General features: G+C 30.3%; 1 protein-coding gene across 5 annotated transcripts in view; it reads left to right on the top strand.

Annotated features, from left to right (window-relative positions):
- LOC130676460 (nephrin-like) overlaps positions 1-20,256 on the top strand; it is a 239,835-nt gene that overhangs the window by 162,842 nt on the left and 56,737 nt on the right. For all 5 annotated transcript variants that reach the window (XM_057482677.1, XM_057482681.1, XM_057482679.1 and 2 more), the window contains one exon: positions 17,850-17,994. In XM_057482677.1, the coding sequence (XP_057338660.1) occupies positions 17,850-17,994 (145 nt within the window). The remainder of the gene's footprint in view (positions 1-17,849; positions 17,995-20,256) is intronic.

The raw sequence follows: 20,256 nt of genomic DNA, 5'->3' as shown, positions 1-20,256 counted from the left end.
AGACCGTAAATTTGTAACGTAGATTGTGAGAAAGATAAAATAGAAGAGAATGAGACAATTGACCTGATTAATTGATTATCTAGTGTCACACGTTATAAACGATCAACGACCTGATACCCGTAAATATATACATGTACACTCATTTGTTACACATACCAACATCATTTTACTCATTAGCTATGATAATATGGGTATCGTTAAATAGCCAATTTGATACGTGAAAATAGCTGCATATATGCTTGCGCATTTTCAGGTTATTCATCTCTTTTTTAACCTCTTCTCTCTTTCCTCTTTCAAGCTAATTTCATCCATGAAACGTTTGTTCTAGTCACAATCGATGTACAACACATCGACATATTACCATGCAACGAATTAATGCTAAGCATATGTATACATTTAATATCACCATTTATTTATCTACTGTTGTATGTAATTATTACTATCGTTGCTATTATTATAAACAGGTCAGGGAATTAAATTGCTAATTTTATCGAAACTTTTTTTAATTTTGAAAAAAAATGTATCGATATATCATAGATATCTCGTAAAAAAAAAATGTAATTCCGCATAAGCAAAAAAATTGTAGTTTATTTAAATTTTTTATTATTCAGCCACTACATATGCAAATGACGTTTACTTTAACGGAATTTATTTATGTAAAAAAAATTTTGTATTAACAAAATGTTTTTACTATTACTTTTATTACATTCATTTTTTCATATTAAATAAATATATAGTTATTTTAAAAATAAATAAAAAAATAACAACTTTATCATAATTCAAGAACCATATGTAATTAAATAATTGCGGTTGCATAACAGTCGGAGTGACTTGTGTGCGAAATTATTTCAAATTGGTGTTTGTGAATCTCGTAAATTCTCTAGTTTCCTTTCTCGTTGCTTTCCTATTTTCTCTTTTACCTTCTCATTCATATATATATAGATATATATGTGCATTGATATTTTATATGTGTACAATACACATATGTACAGTAGCCCAAATGTATATATATATAGTATATAAATGCTGCAGATTTTGCGCTTGCGTTCATTCAGAAAAAAAAACTACTGCGGATCTTGCAGCTGGGACGCCCGAGTAAGCGGATGCAAGTGGTTGCTTTTCGTGAAAACCGTCGCATAATTAGGGGAAACTACGAGTATATACACAAGCTCTACAACGTGAGTAGGAAGACGAAAGATTTTGAACAAAGAAAAAAAAATGTCGAGTACTTGAACTTCCAACCGTAGTATTATCACTGTATGTCAAGAGGCTTAAGATTGTGGCCCTGTTATTTAAAAGTTATGCTAAGAAATATATGTCTATTTATATTATCATATCATATATAAATATCAACAGTCTACATTTATACACCATCACTAAATTTAATATCATTAAATTCGGTTTTTGATGGCATTCTGTTTTGTTGTTTCATCATCTGCGCAATGCGGTAGCACTCAGAACGAGATAATTACGATACCACAATTATTGTTATTATTTGCAATTTGTGTACACATTGTTGGTAGATTGTAGGCAGTGTGAAACGATTTCAATGAAATACATAACACATTAATGAATTTATTTAAATATCATTCATGTTAAAAATGATATTGTTATTTTATAAATATTCATATTTGTTATAAAATTTTATTATCTGCATTAATACTACACGGGAAGAAAATTATGGGAAGTTTTGCTATGCATTATGGGAATGGTTCCCATAATGGTATGGGAATAGTTCCTATACCATTATGGGAATAGTTCCCATACCATTATGGGAATAGTTCTCATATCATTATGGGAACCATTCCCATAATGGTATGGGAACTATTCCCATCATGGTATGGGAACTATTCCCATAATGGTATGGAAACTATTCCTATAATATTATGGGAACTTTTCCCATAATGTTATGGGAACCATTCCCATAATATCATAAAAATTTATCTTGCAAAATAGTGTAGAAATTTCCCTCATGATATGGAGAGATTCAAATGAAGCTTTTTCGACGCTAAATTTGTTAAAAAAAAAAAAATTTTATTGTTTTTGCCGAATACAATTTTTTTTTCAATGTTTGAATTTTTTGTTTTTATATTTGATAATATTTCTGTGTATTGTAAAAGTGATTACCACACTTTTCTTTAAATTAAGTTTTTCATAATAGTATGGGAACTATTCCCATAATATTATGGGAATAGTTCTCATACTATTATAGGAACCATTTCTATATTTTTATGGGAATGGTTCCTCTAATTTATGGGAATGATTCCTATAATTATAGGCACTATTCCTATAGTGTTATGGGTATCATTCCCATAATTATAGGAACTATTCCTATAATTGTGGGATACATTTCTATAATTATAGGAACTGCTCCCATAATTTATAGTCGTAATTCCTATGATGGTATAGGAAAAAATTTCACAAAATTATGGGAACAGCTACCATAATTTTCTTTCCGTGTAGTCACACTTAAATATAAACAATTTTATCTAAAATTATTCCATAAATTCTTTAACTTCGTTTTCTATTCATAGTTATTGAGTTACAAAATTATTAAGTAGTATGTCTGTATATGAGAGAATATAATATGATATGATACCTTTAAAGTATACCGCACTATACCGTTGAAGTAAAAGTAACAGTACAGTAGTAAAGAAGTGGATTTACACTTTCGACACGCAAAGCGCAAAAGATCTCTCGCATTAGCAGCTCACGTCGTCTACAAACCTTTATGATTCGTGAGTTCTCAAACTTTCTCTCTCATTTTCTCTTTCTCTCTTTGCAATTTACCCGCTCGTGTCGCCTGTTCCGGGGTGTATATGAATCCAATTTAAAGTAAGAAGCGAAGCGAAGTGAAAATAAGACAGACAAAAATACTCTTGAGGCTTCTTTTTCTCGGGTTCTTAAAAAATAAACGCTTGCACAGCATGAATGACTCAATATATATATTCACGATTTTACATTTATGTTAAATAATAATTTAAATATCCCATAATACTCATATTTGTTTCTCTCCGGTGGACGAAATTATTTTTTTAATTTTCTGCACAGTCAGACTCAATCGATTTTATAAAGTTGTTAGTTTTTAATAAAGATTACGTAATTTGCCGTGGGAAAAAATTTAATAGCTATAAATTTACAGCTTCCAATTGGAAAAATAAATTAAAAGCAATTTATTTTCCAGGCGTATAAATACACTGTAAAAAATTCGGAGTGAATTCGGAGTGATTACGGATTTTATTTAAATTCGAATTCACTCCGATTCGGAATTTTAATATTAAAATAAACTCCCCTTCGGAGTAAATTTCACTCCAAATGGATTAAATAAATAAATAGTCATCCGCTTTGTATCCACTCCGGATTTACTCCTCTAATTTTTTACAGTGTAAAAATTTTAATTGACGTAATTGTTGAATAATTTTCAATTCAAAATTATTCCACACATTCCTTATGGGCATGTGAATGTAAGAGGTAAGGGTTGGATGTAAGTTGGTACACGCACGTAAGCGCATAAGACGAGAACTCAGGAAGTATTAAGCCAGCCATGACGTTGCAGACTTGCCGTGTACTTTACCAACTGGATATCTTTTACGTCGTGACGAGGGTGTGAGGGTAGTGTATTTAACTGGCGTACTCTGGCAAGATCTTAAGGTTTGTGTCAGTTCTGCTACTGCTACTTCTCAGTCCACTTATTTATAACGTGTGCTAATTTATAAAACCATGCAACTATTAAAATATTAACATTGATACTTTTTTTATTGCAACTCACAGTTATAATAAAGGACAATTTTAATTATTAAACGGGGGTTTTTTTTACATCTACATTTCTTTTCTTATTTATTATTTATAGAATTAACATTGGGAAGTCGGATTTATAATTTTTATTAATAATCTACCGGCTTCATGGAAATACCAACTGATTTTAATTTTTTATTATTCATCCCTTTTGGCGTATGAAATTTTTAATAGTTGTTTATTAATGGAAACGGAAATTTTAAAATCCTTATTTCTTATTCTTAATAGAAGCTTTTAATCAACCTTTCATTTTTTAAGACTCTCTTAAAACTTGTTTTTTTTATGAGCAACCGTATAAATCAATTAATCGCTTTTTATGGCTAATGAATACCTAAAATTGTACTTCCGTTAAAAAAACAGAAAATTTCTAAGTAAAAATAACTTTTTATTATGAAAAAGTTGTTAAAACTGACAGAACATTGTCTCGAAAAGACTTTTAAAGTTGGGTATACTTTTTTAAACGTAAAAACGTAACTATACCGCTCCGTTAGTTTATCCAACTCAAAAGAGAACAACCGAGTTTGAAACAGTAAAAAGTGAACGTAAATACAATTGTCTCAATACATATTTTCCATGGGCTTAGTTTTTAAATATATTTTCTAATAATTTTAAAAATTTGTTACGTATACATATTATTATTATTTTTATCTCAATTTTCAATGCACTGAAAAATTTTTTTAATTTGTGGCTCACCTTTCAGAACCATGTATCGATTTATTGTCTAAAATGGCGTAATCTAATAGAAAAAAAAAAAAAAAACTAACAAACCACGTGAAGGATAAAAATAACGAGGCAGCAAAAATGAGTGTAACATAATATAGCACAGGAGAAAATTGATGTAGAATCTCTTTATCCGTTTTACGCTAGTGAAGCCAGGAACCAAGATCCGCTACTGTAATATTATATACACAGACGTTGAAGCAAAGAAAGCACCAGACTTGGGAGTATTATATTAGACAAGACTTTATTCTAGACTTCGATCTGCTTTTTATTATCATGGATAAGTTCTTTAGCTTATCTTTGTTAGTTTTAGATTAAACTCTGAAAAATTTTAACATATTCTATCTAATTTAGAATTTTCACATTAAATATTTAATCAAAAATAACATCAGATCTTTACAAAATTTAATTGTTCAAATTCTATAAACTTTCAAACCTCCAGGTCAAATAAGACACCAATTTAGAAATACTAAATTATTTTTTCATGTTCACAGGCTTGTTTTTTGGCTGTACGGAAGCTACCTCTAGTAGGTCGGCCATTCTAAAATTTTGGCGAGAAAAATTGTTATTTTCTTTTTTTTTTATCAATTTTCCTTCAAATTTTTATTCTGTTGTTTCATACAAAATAAAAAAAATTCCTTTTAAACTAAAAATTTTAGCCACAATACTCAGTAGCCAACTTACCCCATCTTTTTTTAGAGTCCGCAAATAAACACTATCTTTTTTTTTTTTTTTTTTTACAAAATAATGTTTTATTTTGCCTCGAGCATTTACAGATTTAATGGCGTCTCATTTTGCCCCAGGTTTTCCGATAACTTTTTATGGCAGTTAAATGTTAAATGTATTTGACTATAAATGGAGAAAGTGGTAATAAAGATGTTTAATGAGTTAAAAAAAAAAAATAGATAAATGTGTTAGAGAATAAACAAACGAATAATTAGTATGACAAACGATGAAAATTACTCAACAGTCAACGGGGTTATTAATCAGAAAGACTAGAAGATTCTCCGATGGTCTTCTTTAAGAATTATCGTTGTATTCTGAGACAGTCTATTATACTGTAGAATAGACTTCCTGTTGACGTGAGTTGTGAAGTGAAATAAAAGTAAGATAAAAGACTGGAAATATTCTATTATCTAAAATAGACGTACGGAAGGAATTTAGTAAATTGATTAAGGCGCTTAATTAATTGGCTAAAGAAGTAGTGAACTGCTTCAAGTTAATTCGTGTTTGAAATTCAAGTATTCGAGCTCATAAAGTTTTTCAATATTCAAGTGTTGAAAATTTTTTTTAATTAAAAAAATGGGGATCTTCCTCAGCGATCATTTTATTTTAATACCAAACTATTTTTAAGAAATAAATTCTTGATAAATTCGTTGAATCGTCTTCTTCAATGACATCTCTTATAATTTATTCAATATCACAATTAGCAATTTACAATTGCTAATTGTTCATTTAAAATTTGTAATGAAATAAATTTTCAATGCAACTTGATTTAATTCTTGTTGGAAGAATTCTCATGAATAATTGATGATATAGAATTTAAGTGAACTGAGTTAAAATTATCCGTAACTTTATATATATTACTGTAAAAATATTTTAGCCTGCACGGAGAAATTATTCTCGTTTGAAACGCTATGGTGTCATATAGTAAAGCCGAACTCTGTTAGCCACTAGCAGAAATTTAAATAAACGCATGCAAATATTGATATGGCCATAGTAAAGTAGCCAACGATTGCATTACAAATTACCATTTAAAAATGAATTAGTGAAATTCACTGCGAATCAGTAGATAGTCACTATTATTCTACAGCTATAAATATACCACTATTTCAACCAGTGGTATACTTATAGCTAGTTTTCAGTGAATATTCACTAATTCGATGTAAATTTCACTGATTCATTTTTAGAGACCCGGGAAAAAAAATGTTCAGACATAACTATACCTGTTCATGTATGATCAGGCCTGAAATTAGACGTGGTCATGCCTGTTCATGCACGATCATGTCTGAAGCATTAAATACATTCAGACCTAATCATGTCTGATCATGCCTGTTCACTCGTCTGAAGAGTACTCAGTACTCTAACCATTAACAATTTTACTATGGTCATACATAGTAATTTCTGCATGTGTTTATGTTGGAATTGGAGAAAGATGCTGTGGATTTGGCGTATATAGAGAATGTTCAGTATACTGGAATTGTTTAAATAAGGTTGATAATAAATACAATACTGACACTTTATTGATACAGAAACTAATAATAAATGAATACACTTTAATGCAAAATAGACTCGAATAATGTATACGGTACACTGTACTCTCTTAAAATGGATCAGTGAAAAGTGCTGCAAATCAGTGAATATTCACTGATTTGCAGCACTTTTCACTGATTAATTTTAAGAGAGTAAGTATGACTTGGACTAACCGATACGAGGCTTAGATAGACACTGACTTTATTCATAAAAGAGGTACAGAGAGTACTTAAGGGCTGTAAAGTTTCCCTTCTCTAGGTAAACACTTTTTTGGAAACTGTATATATGTAACTGTGTGGGTGTCTGTATATAGTGTAAGTGTATAATGTATGAGTATCGTTGTAATACACCAACAGTTTATTTAAATTTCCGTCAAGTAGCCAACATGGTCCAGCTTTGCTATGAAACCATAACATTTCAAACAAAGATAATTTCTCCGTGTACACGGAAAGATTGGAAGCCGACTAGTTACTGTTCTGCACCCGACTCAGTACGGTGCTGGAAAAAAATACTCGATTGTGGTGCAGCACCACACTGATTACTGTGCGGAACCTGACTGAGTCGTGTGTGCACATCACTTAGTCAGGTTCCGCACAGTAATCAGTGTGGTGCTGCACCACAATCGAGCATTTTCTTCCCGCACCGTACTGAGTCGGGTGCAGAACAGTAACCAGTCGGCTTCCAATCTTTCCGTGTATTGATCGAATGATTTTCAAACAACGATTCGTATAATAAATAGTATTTTTCTATTTATTGTTCAGTTACCAATTACTTGTTAATCGAATTTGAATAATTTATAATATAATTGCTGCGTACTTAGATAATAAAATTTAAATTTATACGGTCGACTGAGTAATTATAAAATAAACCGAGATAACAAAATATAAAAAAAGTAAGTAGATCAGCCGCGATAAAAATAAACGATCGTACAATCGATTCGCGTGCAATTGATGAAAGTTACGTTTGTGAAATCAGATTCATCACAAATTTGCATACGGCCATCGCTTAGCCGTAAAATCCGCTGTAAACCACAAGATTTATCGCCTCGCGTGGCTCCCGTCGAACCAATTAGAGTTACTGCTGCTGAATCGGGTGACTGCGTTTCTCTGCTTGACAAGCTTACGCTCTTTTTAATTTTATTTTAAGTGTCTAACATAACAAATTGCTGCTATTTTATTTTTTGATAAATTATTTCAACAAATTAAAAATATTTATTTAAAATTCAAGCTCCTTAAAATAAATTCAAATTAAAATATAATAATTTGTACAAAACTCGATTTGAATTACAAACATTACACTTTTTTCGTCGTTAAGAAGTAGAAAAAAAAATCCCATCAAATTTAATGGATGTTTAAACTCAAAAAAAAATATTTACTAACGATTTTGACATCAAATAATATAAAAATATTGTAATATATATTTTTTACTGGTAAAATAATTTACATAATAACGTTAGCTTTGATACTTTCATAAAATTGATTTCGTTTACGTCAACACTCAACAGTCTATTGAAAAAATATATAAAAGGTTGTAAATCTCCGTTACCTTGGATATGGTCCACGTCCAAGATTACCTTCTTTTATATATATATATATATATATTTTTTTTTCCTTTTATTTTGTTATATACACAGAACCCAATCGTTCGCCCTCGGCAGCTCGCTCGCCATCTCAGAAACACCAGGACCATGGAAACTTGTTCGTCTTCTTAATTTTTTTTCTTCGTTTCACTTGTCGTCCTTAAATTTACCACCTGACATGAAATTCCTCCAGCTTCCGATCCATTTTCTTGATCAAAGTTACGCAAGCATAGCGCTTAAGATTTTCCGACGAACGTTGTCGCAATTTCGTATCCGTCGATTTTGATTTACGCCGACAAACTTGTTCACCATTTTTCAACTCTAAACCTTAGTTCAAAGTTTGGCAATTTAGTGTCAACAATGTTGGTAACTTCATTAATTATTTTACATCTTAGAGCTTAATATTGTTATTAAAACCTAACAATATATAATTAATTAAGTAACAACGAAAAAAATCAATTTGACCTAGTTATTTTAAATCCTTTAGCGAAAGTAATTATTAGTTTTTTTTTTTTTACTTTAATTAAAATTTTACTCTCAAGACATGAGAAAAATATTTCAATAGATTATAAGATATTAGTTTTTTGCCGAGTGCTTGAATTGGAAAAAGTTTTATTAAAATACCAGCGACAAAATCAAACTTTATTGACCTTTAAAAATGACGTGAAAATTTTATCTAATTAAAAATAGATTATAAACTTGGAGAAAGTTAGATCCTGATAATTTAAAGTTATAATAAAAATTTTCCAATAATTTTTATCTATAATATCATTCGCAATTTAAAATTTCTAAATTTAAGGCTGTCGCATTTCAAGTCGACTTTTCATAAATTAAGGGCCAGTTTTTCAGACCAGGTTCAAATTAGTATTGCTAGTATATCGATTTCCTTCAAGAATATGTATCTTGACTGAAAAAAATTTAAATATTTCTAGTGGTTACAAAAATCCAAAGTAGAAACAAAGAATTTAAAAAACAAATCAATGTTTAAGGCACGGTTACAAGGAAACGGCTCGTTTTACGTCAATCTACTAAGAGACATTTTTTGTAGTGAATTCCATTTCCTTTAAGAATATACATTGCTCAAATTTTTCAGATAGATGATTTACGAGTTTTGGGTAAAAAATAAAATTTCTGTCAAAAAACTAATAGTCGTAACGATACACCTCTTAATATCAATATTAAGGGCTCAAACTTGCACTATAATTTTTTTGGTCATCAGGAATAATGTTTCCACAGTATCAAAAAAAAAAAAAATTGTCGATTTTTCTGGCCCAATCTAATATATACCAACAATAGTAATTTTCGATCAAAAAATTTTGACTTTTATGTGAATGAGTAAAAGTTTTTACAAAATAAATCTGAGACGAAATTTAAAAAATGTCAAATTTATTGACACAAAAGTCAAGAATTTTTACATCTCTCTTATATTATTATCTACTGAAAAGACAGTAGTTGAATAAAATTATCAAAAATCACAATTAAATGACTTTTCTCAGTTTTTTTTATGTAAATCCGACAAATGAGTTGAATATTACATGAGTTTAACAATTTTCTTTGACAACATTGTCCGAGTAACAACGGCTGTTAAACTTTACGCACTGTCTGGTACGTCAGTGGTGCTTTAGGGCACATCGAAATAACTGAGTACTGAGTACAGAGAGACTGTGGCTTTTGTGACTCGGACATGAGTAACACCCTAAACTCACCTCATGTGAAGTGCAGCTCACGTAGATTCTACGCACACACATTTTCAACTCGCCCGGGCTGGTGGAACTCAACAACGCCAAAGTTCCATCGTTTGCTCGGTTCTCTCTTTACTTCTTTGTGCTCTAACTGTTATACTCGCACCTCGATTCTCGGTCTCGTTACACAACCACACACTATTCTGTCTACTTTTTTGCAATAAAATTCACTAAACTAGAGTCAGTTGTTACATCCGCTGAGTGAAATTATAGACCACTAAATTGTCTCTCGTCAAAGCCATCATTCTTTTTGTGTCATCTAAAGCGTTTTCTTTGTCATTTTTCATTCTATTAATTTTAAAATACATCTCCAGAAGTTTTTCATTGCAAAATAAATTACTGATTCAGTATTTTTTGTCAGTTATTTTTTTTCAACAAAACATTTCTTAAATTGATTAAAAATGAAGAAGATTTATTATTATTATTATTATTATTATTATTATTATTTTTAATTTAAGTAAAAAAAGGAATCACGACTTTTCACTTGTAATTTGTGGATTTACGAGGTTTGGTTGTCAGCCAGAAAACATAAGACAGGTATTACACTGGAAGAAGAACTAGAATGTCCGTTACGTCGTTGTTTCTCCGTGGTCGAGAACATGAAATTATCGGATCTTCTCGAAGAGTCTGTTGGCAAGAAACTACTTTAACGTGATGTAAGAGACAGAATTGGTGAGAAAAATACAAGATAGAAAAATGTTGAATTTAAAGAGTTAACGATCCAATCTGTCAATTTTATTTCCAATAAACTTTAAATCCAATTAACTTGCGAATAAACGTCGGAAATTTTTATTTTTAAAACTTAAATAGTATTATTGTTATTTGAAGATTTAAATCCACCAATCATAGAGCTTCATAATTGATCAGCTTAATTTTTAAATTGTGGTATCACACTATGAAGAGTGGCAGTGTAAATAATTTGATGGGCTCAATTCAAAAGAGGTTTTGTACCGACGAAAATAGATATTAAATATTGAAATATGTTTTTAGTTATTCAATATAACTATTAATAATGTCAAACTATCCAAAACTATGTTACCATCTAAAAATAATAGTCACAGAATCCCAAATCTGTCGGATTGAATTTTTAACAGATCATCAAACTTAATAATTTACTTGTCGTCTATTTATGTTGAAATCAAATTGATTATCGGTTGCTCGTAAAATATTTTAGAAATCTTTCGAAAAAATAATTATTATTTTTGAATCAAATGCAATTTACATTAATTTTGTGATGTATAGCTGATTTTCGATATTTTATAAATACAACAGAATTCGGAAAATTTATAAAGTATTTTTTATCAAAATAATGTTACGTTCCTGTAATATTTTATTGATTAAATTAAATTAATTACTTTTGATAAATTAATTTAATTACTATGTAACGGAAATCGGTTACGATAAGAGAGTTGCCGTGGCTCGCGGGTAGTCAAAAAAGATGACGATGCATGAGACCCGGGCCACGACGATTCTCGCACAGGGGACCTGAGATGCAACATCAACATTTTGTCAACTCTGTTGGCTTTATTATATTTTTATAATGACAAAATAGTCAGTCTTACGAGAGAGCTCATGGAGCTCGAAACTCTGCTCTCCATAATTAATTAATAAATTACAATAAATTTTAAATTAATTCAACCTTACTGTGGGGTACCGATCGGCACCCCCGATATTTTCACCTACACCATGGCCTGTCCATAACATTATTACTACCCAGGGGCGAGCGCTTATGAGCTGTTCCACCCTGTCCTATAACCCTTCAAGTTTCCTGCCGATTTTCCTACCATTCACCTGCTACTATAAATATAATTATATGGAGGATTAAGGCAGTTATGGCATCGAGATACATTATAAATCGCGAAAAACAATTAAAACTAAAAATTAATAAAATAATCGACGACCAGGGCCCACCGGGGGGCTATCGATACTCCAATGAGGCCAAAGCTGGATTAAATTTAATAATTAAAAATGATTTTTTATTTTTAATTAATTTGGGGTAGTTTCCCAAAACGTAACAAAAAATTTATTGAAATGTTTAAAAAAAATCCGAGTGTCAAAATTTTTTTCCATTCTCTAAAAAAAAATTTCATTTTATTTTTATAAAAATATCAGTATATATTCGTTTTTTTTTTTTTTTTAGCAGGACCAATAAAAAATAAACAATGTCATGTATTGTCCGGGTCAAAAAAATTATTTGCAATATTTATTTTAGTTTTTAACGTGTATACATATTTACATCAACGATTTTATCAACTCGCGTACCGCAAGCAGTTTTATTTTTGTTTCCATTTATTTTTGTTTATTTACATTTTTAATTTTCTCCAAAACTTTAAGTTACTACAAAAAAAAAGTCAGAAAACTTAATTTTTTATTAAATAAAATCATAAAAAGTTTTTTAAAAAATATTTAAGACGATAGATTATTGTTAAAGAAAAAGTAACTTGAGTCTTTTAAAAATTCTTGTTAACTAAAAAGGTAATAAATGAGTAAAAACATAAAAAGAAATAAGAAAAAGCTAAGAGATAAAAGATTAAGGGCAACACGCTTGCGTCAGAGAAAAATGATTTCTCTTGGGCAACGGTAGTCTTACATCGCCTAGACCGTCTGCAATATATCAGCGAAGGGTATTTATTGTATAACCATACGCTTCTCAGAAGGGCTATCACGTAAACCGTGGGGTTATTGTTTCACTGGCTTGGCTGCTCTCGACCACGTGACTTGAATTCCAAAGCTCAATAATAAAGGACTTTAGCTTTTACTACTGTCTCTTTTCGACTTATTTCCATTTTCTATCATCCAGACATTGTTAGTGTTACAGATTGTTGTTTGAACGAGGCATGTATTTGTACTTTAATCTACTTATTAATATATTCTTCACACTGCAAAAAATCGAAAGCGAATTCGGAGTGATTACGAATTTTATTTCAATCTGAAGTCACTCCGTCACTCGGACTTCTGGAGTTTTTTAAAAAATTACTCCGCGTAAGGAGTAAATAGAGAGTTTGTCTTTTCAGTGGAGTGATATCGGAGGGATCTGGATTTTATTTCAATCCACATTCACTCCGATTCGAAGTTTTAATATTCAAATAAACTCCCTATCGGAGTGAATTTCACTACGAGCCCGGGTCATAATATCTAGCCTCAATCTAGCCTCGTCAAACCTAAGTAAGTCTCAATCCAGCCTCACTGAGTAAAAAAAGCATTTTGAGCCTCAAATGATGCTCACAGATACTTAATAAGCCTCGATGAACCTCAAATGAACCTAGCCTCGATTATGTAATTTAAATTCGATTAGTATTATTTGAGGCTTTTTGATCACCATTTGAGGCTCATTGAGGCTCTGTGAGCATTATTTGAGGCTCAAAATGCTTTTTTTACTCAATGAGGCTGGATTGAGGCTTACTTGGGTTCGATGAGGCTAGATTGAGGCTAGATATTATGACCCGGTAGGAGATTAAATAAATAATCAGTCATTCCAGATTTACCCTGCGTTCACTCCGAAAATTTCTTACAGTGTATCCTCCTCAAAGGACAACAAAATATAAAATTTAATTATCAAATTATTTTAGAAACAGTAAAAAATTTAATACTGTCACTAAATATCATTTCAATTAAATCCAAATTTCAAATTCATTTCTAATTTTAATTCCAATCCTCGATTCTGAATGCAGAATATAATTATACGTAAAATTGATGCGTTCAAACCTGCATACAGAACAAGCCAACCGTGTAGCTCTCGGTCAGAAATATATCTGTGTGTGATTTTAGTAAATGAGTAAATGCCACCACTCTGTTAAATCCAATAAAACTTTACACAAAGTGAGAACTAAAGAGTTTTCATTACAGAGACCAAAGTATGAGTTTGAATGAAAGAGAGAGAAATGATGAGGCAGGGATTTAAAGCTAAATATACATAGTACTGAATACATGTAAATATATAAAATATATATGTATATGTAGAGAAAAGAGGCGCGGTTTTGTGGTTAGTTCGGAAACGTTTCGCGGTAGTAACCTGGAATGAGGCGTTCGCTATGATGGAGACGAAGCACGCTACATAGTTAAAACTTTAGACAGGAAAGCAAGTGAGATGGACAAGCTCTTGAGAAATAACTAGAGTAATACTGCAACCAATATTGTTTTCGTGTACGTACTTTTAAATATATTTTGCCGCTGAAGATATTCAAATTTTTTAGTAAAAAATTGAGTTTTCTTATCCGTGATGTGACGTACACTAGATTGTGCTGAAAATATTTATAGTGAACTGAATAAAAAATTTTTATTTACTTTTCCTGTTCGCTTATTTGTAATATTATTTACGAATGTAACGTTAAGTTTTGTGTTTTATTGAAAAGTATAAAGTTGTTGTAGAAAAAAGGTTTGTGATAAAACGTAAATATATTCAAAGCCTGGGTTTTAGGAAAAAACATAAACTTTTGAGTTCAGCCCGTAAGGCATCTCCTGGATTTTATTTATATTTTTAAAAAAGTATAGAAAATTGGGTGTGTATCTCTAAGGGCTATAATGGAGACAAAATTAGACGTAGAAAAAAAAAAGAAAAAAATTGTAAATTCATGGCGGGGTTGGAGAACAGTTTATATTCAGGAATTTAGAAAGGAAAATAGATGAAAAGAGGGTCCGGTGAAATCCATCAGACTATATCTCGGCTTTTATCTTTACGAGCGCTCTTATCAGTCTTGTGATCATATACGACATTCTGGTAAAGCCCGAAAAGAATCATGCGACGTGACTCACATCAATATTTGAAAATCTCGAGTTAAACTCGGACGGTCGAGTTAAATGAGCTTTTTTTATTACTATTTTTTTGGACAGTAATTGAAAAATAACTCAAGCACTCGGAAATTTAAGAAATAACTGAAACGACTGAACGAAACATCATAAATAACGCTCGACATTTAAATTAATAAACCAACTGTTTTTTTATAAAAATATATTTTCATGGACTAAAATAAAAACCAAGACGTGACTTGGTTTTATGTTACAAGGAGTTATATTTTTATATGGATGCACTCAACGTCTGAGCTGACGAGAGAAAAAATAACAAGAACTAAGAAATGCAGTAAGTAATGGCTGCAACAAAAAAAAAAAAAATAAGCTCCGCAGAGGCAACGAAAAGTGACGGAAAAAAATTTAAATAAAATATAAAATTTAAACTAAGACGAATAACAAAACATTTTACTGTCAGGTAATATATGCATAAGATCTACCGTTATTATCCGCTGTGATGAGCTGCGTGCACGTAGAAATTTAAATAGAAAAGAAAGGATTAATAAGGCGATAGTGAGACGATGATAAAGAAATGCAACTGACGTCAGACATGTCCGATGTTTGTGAAGTTTGATTGAAACGCGTTTAATACCGTGCTTTTAATTTGCACGAATAGCTTGAGTTTCTGTATGATCGCGTGGAAAATATATGAATATATTTATATATATATAGATGGGTAATATACCTAGAGCTTGCACGGATGTGCTTTGATACCGTGCATGATATAATATATATAACATTAATGTAAGTAATGATGCAAATAAAAATCTAATGATGTCGTTTTATTGAAAAAAAATAACTTGGAAAAATTCTTTAGAGAATATAAAGTTTTTAAAAAAAAAGTATTTTTCGTTTATCATATATTTTATAGTATAAGTAATATGGTTCGTTTTATAAGTAATATGTGTCTTGAAATTTTTATTAGAAATAAATTTTCCTGAGAAATATTATAAAAACTAACGAATATGGGTGAAGAAAAAGTTAAAAGTCGGTGTGGTAAAATGGTTCAGTTCAAGTCTTGCTAAATTTGATCTGAGAAAATTGAAATCCTACTAGCTTGCAAGTAATTTACAGTTTCGCACTTTACATTATTTGCTTTTTTGTATATTTATTTTTTAAATTTTACTTCCATTCGCTTTTCAATATTTTTAAATTTTTACTTTCTGATGTAAAATAAAAATATTATAATGGGAAATAAAATGAAATACGTTTTCTATGATATTTTAAGTAATATTAAATTCAAATAGTTATAAAAACTGGCATAAAATATTTAATGGAATATTTCTGAATAGGATTAAAAATAAAATGCCACTAAAGTTTCGAAAAAAAAAAAAAAGTTATGAAAATGATTAAAATTTAAGTCGAGGTATTTAATTACCGATTTAAATTTGGTAGATATTATAAAGTAGGTCTTATATTTTATTAGTGTTATAAAATACCTAGAGACTCTTGACAATTTAATTCATACAGCAATAAACTTCCGGAGTATCAATGAAGTGGCCGAGAATACGAAGAGCCATATGCAGGATCGCGGTCTCTAAAGCTCACTCGTGTGGCTTCCCGACACTGTCTGACCAGAGGATTATCGGCTTACCTGCGGCTACTGGCTGCTAGTTGGATTATTTCCACGCGCAAGTAACCGATCGGGGTAAATCTGAACGACAATGCAGTGGAAGTATACACTTCCATAGAAACCAATTGTTCACTTGTGCTTATATCTGTTTAGATAAGACTATCATTCTCTCGTTCTCATCATCCGCCTTTTCTACCTTCATCCCTTTTATTTAACTCCAGCTCATATCTAGTTTTAATCCATTGACTAAAATCACTTTGCAGATCTAGCAGCCGCGGCTTACTGTTTCATAATATAACTGTTTGTTATAATGAAGAATAATATTCGTAAAAAGTGCAATCACCTTTTGTTCCTTATCATAATCTGACGCGACTAACCCAAGGGAAATTTAGCTTACTCTGATGACGGTAAAACCCTTGTTTCATATACGCCCGGGTAAACGTACAAGCAGACGAGTGAGCGAGCAAACAAGAGCTGATGAAAATTAGAGAATAAGAAGAACAAGAACAAGAACGAAAACAAGAACGAGAATGAGAACAAGAACAAGAACGAGAGAAGAAGAAGAAGAAAAACAGGGTAAAGAGAACAAGTTCGCTAGTGTTGCCTACACACAAGGGAGATACAGGTTACGTTAGGTGAAAAGCGCATTTTAACTCCCCTACTCGACTTTTCCTTTTACTTGCCGGCTATATAACGCCATTAACGTTAACTCAACGACCTACAACGTTACCCCGTGATGACATTGCGGTCAGAGCCACGTTGACTTTTAAATGACAAATATAATCGTGGACGTGGAAAATTGTGTATAAAAATAATGAATTTTAACAAAAACCTCAACCACCTGAAAACTCAGTGCTTATATATAATTTCATAATTCCTCTCTCATTATATTTTTAATTTTATTATTATTTGTAATTAATGCATCTCATATTTACTCCTGTAATTCTGATAATTTTTTTTATCAATTTGTCGGCCAATTAACTGATTTATATTGTCTATTGAAAATAAAAACTGCGATAATGTAAAAATATAACGATGGAAAAAATTTTTTATCGAGCGTACTGTTAAATAAAATGTCTTTTGAAGTGAAAATTGGACTGTGAATACTTGAAATCAAATTATGCTGTTTTATACAATACTGTAGAGACAGTGAAATAAAAAGTACGCATACTTAGCTATACCTATTTTCCATTTTATTTTCTCAGTATTTCCATAACATTTAACCTCCGTCAGAGTTCTTATTATTTTTTTATAGCTGCAGACTGACTATTTCGAGTTCTCTCTACTTGAAATAGTATCTATAGTTTAAAAAAAAGTAATTTTTAATTTAAATTAACCAATAATAAATGGGTCGAAAGTAGAAAAGCACTTTAATTTATTTTATTTTTATTTTATTTTTCAGGACCGCCAATCCAAATTAGAGCAGTTCTTGATGGCGTAGCTAAATTACCCTGTGACATTCGTCCGCCTCATCCAAATGACTCGGCTATTTTGGTTGTGTGGTACAAAGCACCCGATCGTTCATCAGAAATCATGCCAATTTACAGGTAATGTTACAGTGCTTTAATCCATTATTATTTAAATGAGATAAATTTTTATAATATATTATTTTTATCGCTATTTTACACGCAGAGAATTTTACGGTATTTTTTGCAGCAAAAGTTTATAGAAAAATTACTATAGTCATAGTAGTATGAGGACAGTATGGAATTATTGTACTAATTACCGATACTGTAGAAATTTTAAAAATACATAGAACAGAATTTACAAGGTGCATTGTAATTTTGACAAAGCAACAGATCAAATCTATGCCGATTGCATAGTAAAATTTATTAGGTTAAATCAGAATATTTAGTATGCACGGAGAAATATGTTGGCTCGAAACCTACCAATTTTTGTTATGCTGTCGACCAAACTTGAAACAGGAAATGAAGCATCCAAAAAATTATTATGCTCATACGAAAAATTATTACTGTTACGTCTGGCAAAATTTAGACGATTTTATTTTAATTTTATAATTTTTTAAATAAGTAAAACAGAATAATGAGAGTATACATTAAGTGCCTCGATGGTCAGTTTTAGAAATCGTTTTGGTGCGTCACAAAAGCTTTTAACGGCTTAAACCAAAACAAACAAATAAATAGGAATTTTTATCAGTTTTCGAATACTAGATAAGAGCTGAACACATTTTAAACTCATTAAAAAAAATGTTTTAACAAAACAAATGACTCATTTTTAATGTTTTAGCTAAAAATATTTCATAAAGATAATTCATAAAAAATTATTTCATAGTCCGATAAATAATAACATTTTATTATTTTTATAAATAATAAATAATGTTTAAAGGTTCTAGGTGAAAAATACCAGACCTAGTAAATAATATAATATTCTATAAATAATAATTAATAAATAATGTTAAAGGTTCTAAGTGAGGACACTAGACCTGGTAAATAATTTAGTAGGTTATTAATAATAATTAATAAATAATAGTAAAAGGTTCTAAGTGAGAACACTAGACCTGGTAAATAATATAATATTTTATAAATAATAATTAATAAATAATGCTCAAAGGTTCTAGGCAGCTTGCCAGGCCTGATAAATAATAGCCAATAATAAATAATAATTTAATAAATAAATAATAATTCATAATAGTAAAGATGATGTACATGAATATATGATGTACATGAGTATGTGTATGTATGCGTGTGTGTGTTTTGCTCACGTGTAAATGTGCTTACGTGTGGGTGGACACATATACGCACACATATGTACACATACTCATACGAGGGCATCCACTTGTAGTGGGAGTTCATACGACACTCTGGAAAATCTAAGAGTGAGGGTAAGGGCCCAGGAATTCGGACACTTAATTGGTCACGTTTTTTTCCCCCAATTGAGGTCAACTGGAACGCCCCGAAAATCGACACCCGAAAAATTGGTCGTGTGAACTCTCTCTCTTGACCAGGATCTCCAAGTATGCGGATCGTAAATAAAACTTAGGTTCAGTGGCCGGGTTCCCCCGGGATCCTCCACGTAGAATGGACAAGTATATTTTTAATTAGAGTCAGTGAGCGTTATACTAAGTGTTCTCTAATATATCCTTTTATTTAAATATTTTCGCAACGGTAAATACTGCAAGGTGGAAACCCAGGTATGTTAATAAATATTTAATATAAAATACCACAGATAAAATTTTGTAAGAGACTGAAAAATAGTCTGGTCACAAATTATTATATTTGAATTTATATGGGAATAATTAACTTTTGTAAGAGACTGAAAAATAGTCTGGTCACAAATTATTATATTTGAATTTATATGGGAATAATTAACTTTTGTAAGAGACTGAAAAATAGTCTGGTCACAAATTATTATACTTGAATTTATATGGAATAATTAAATTTTGTAAGAGACTTTAAGGAATAGTCTGGTCGCGAATTTTATAATTGAATTTATATTTTGATTAATTAATTTTTTTTAAGTGTTGTTTTAACATTTAAATTTTGTGTTTAGAATTTATATTGGAATAATTAGTTTCTATTCGTTTTTAAATTGTATTTGAATAATTAATCTTCGCTACGTGCCGTTTATCATTTTTATTCGGTTTAATATTTGTATTTGAATAATTAATTTTATTAAGTGCTGTTTACACTTAATATTACGTTTAAAATTGTAATTAAATAATTTTCAATAACTAAAATTTTTGTAATAGTTATTTAGCAACCAATAATATTTGTACGGTTTTACAATATATGTATTAAATTTAAACAGAGAATTCATCATTTAATTTAACCTTCACCAACAATATTATT

The sequence above is a fragment of the Microplitis mediator genome, chromosome 10 (genome assembly GCF_029852145.1).
Source record: "Microplitis mediator isolate UGA2020A chromosome 10, iyMicMedi2.1, whole genome shotgun sequence".
Lineage (NCBI taxonomy): Eukaryota > Metazoa > Arthropoda > Insecta > Hymenoptera > Braconidae > Microplitis > Microplitis mediator.
Note: the sequence above shows the minus strand (reverse complement) of the source record. Positions and strands in the feature narration are given on the sequence as shown.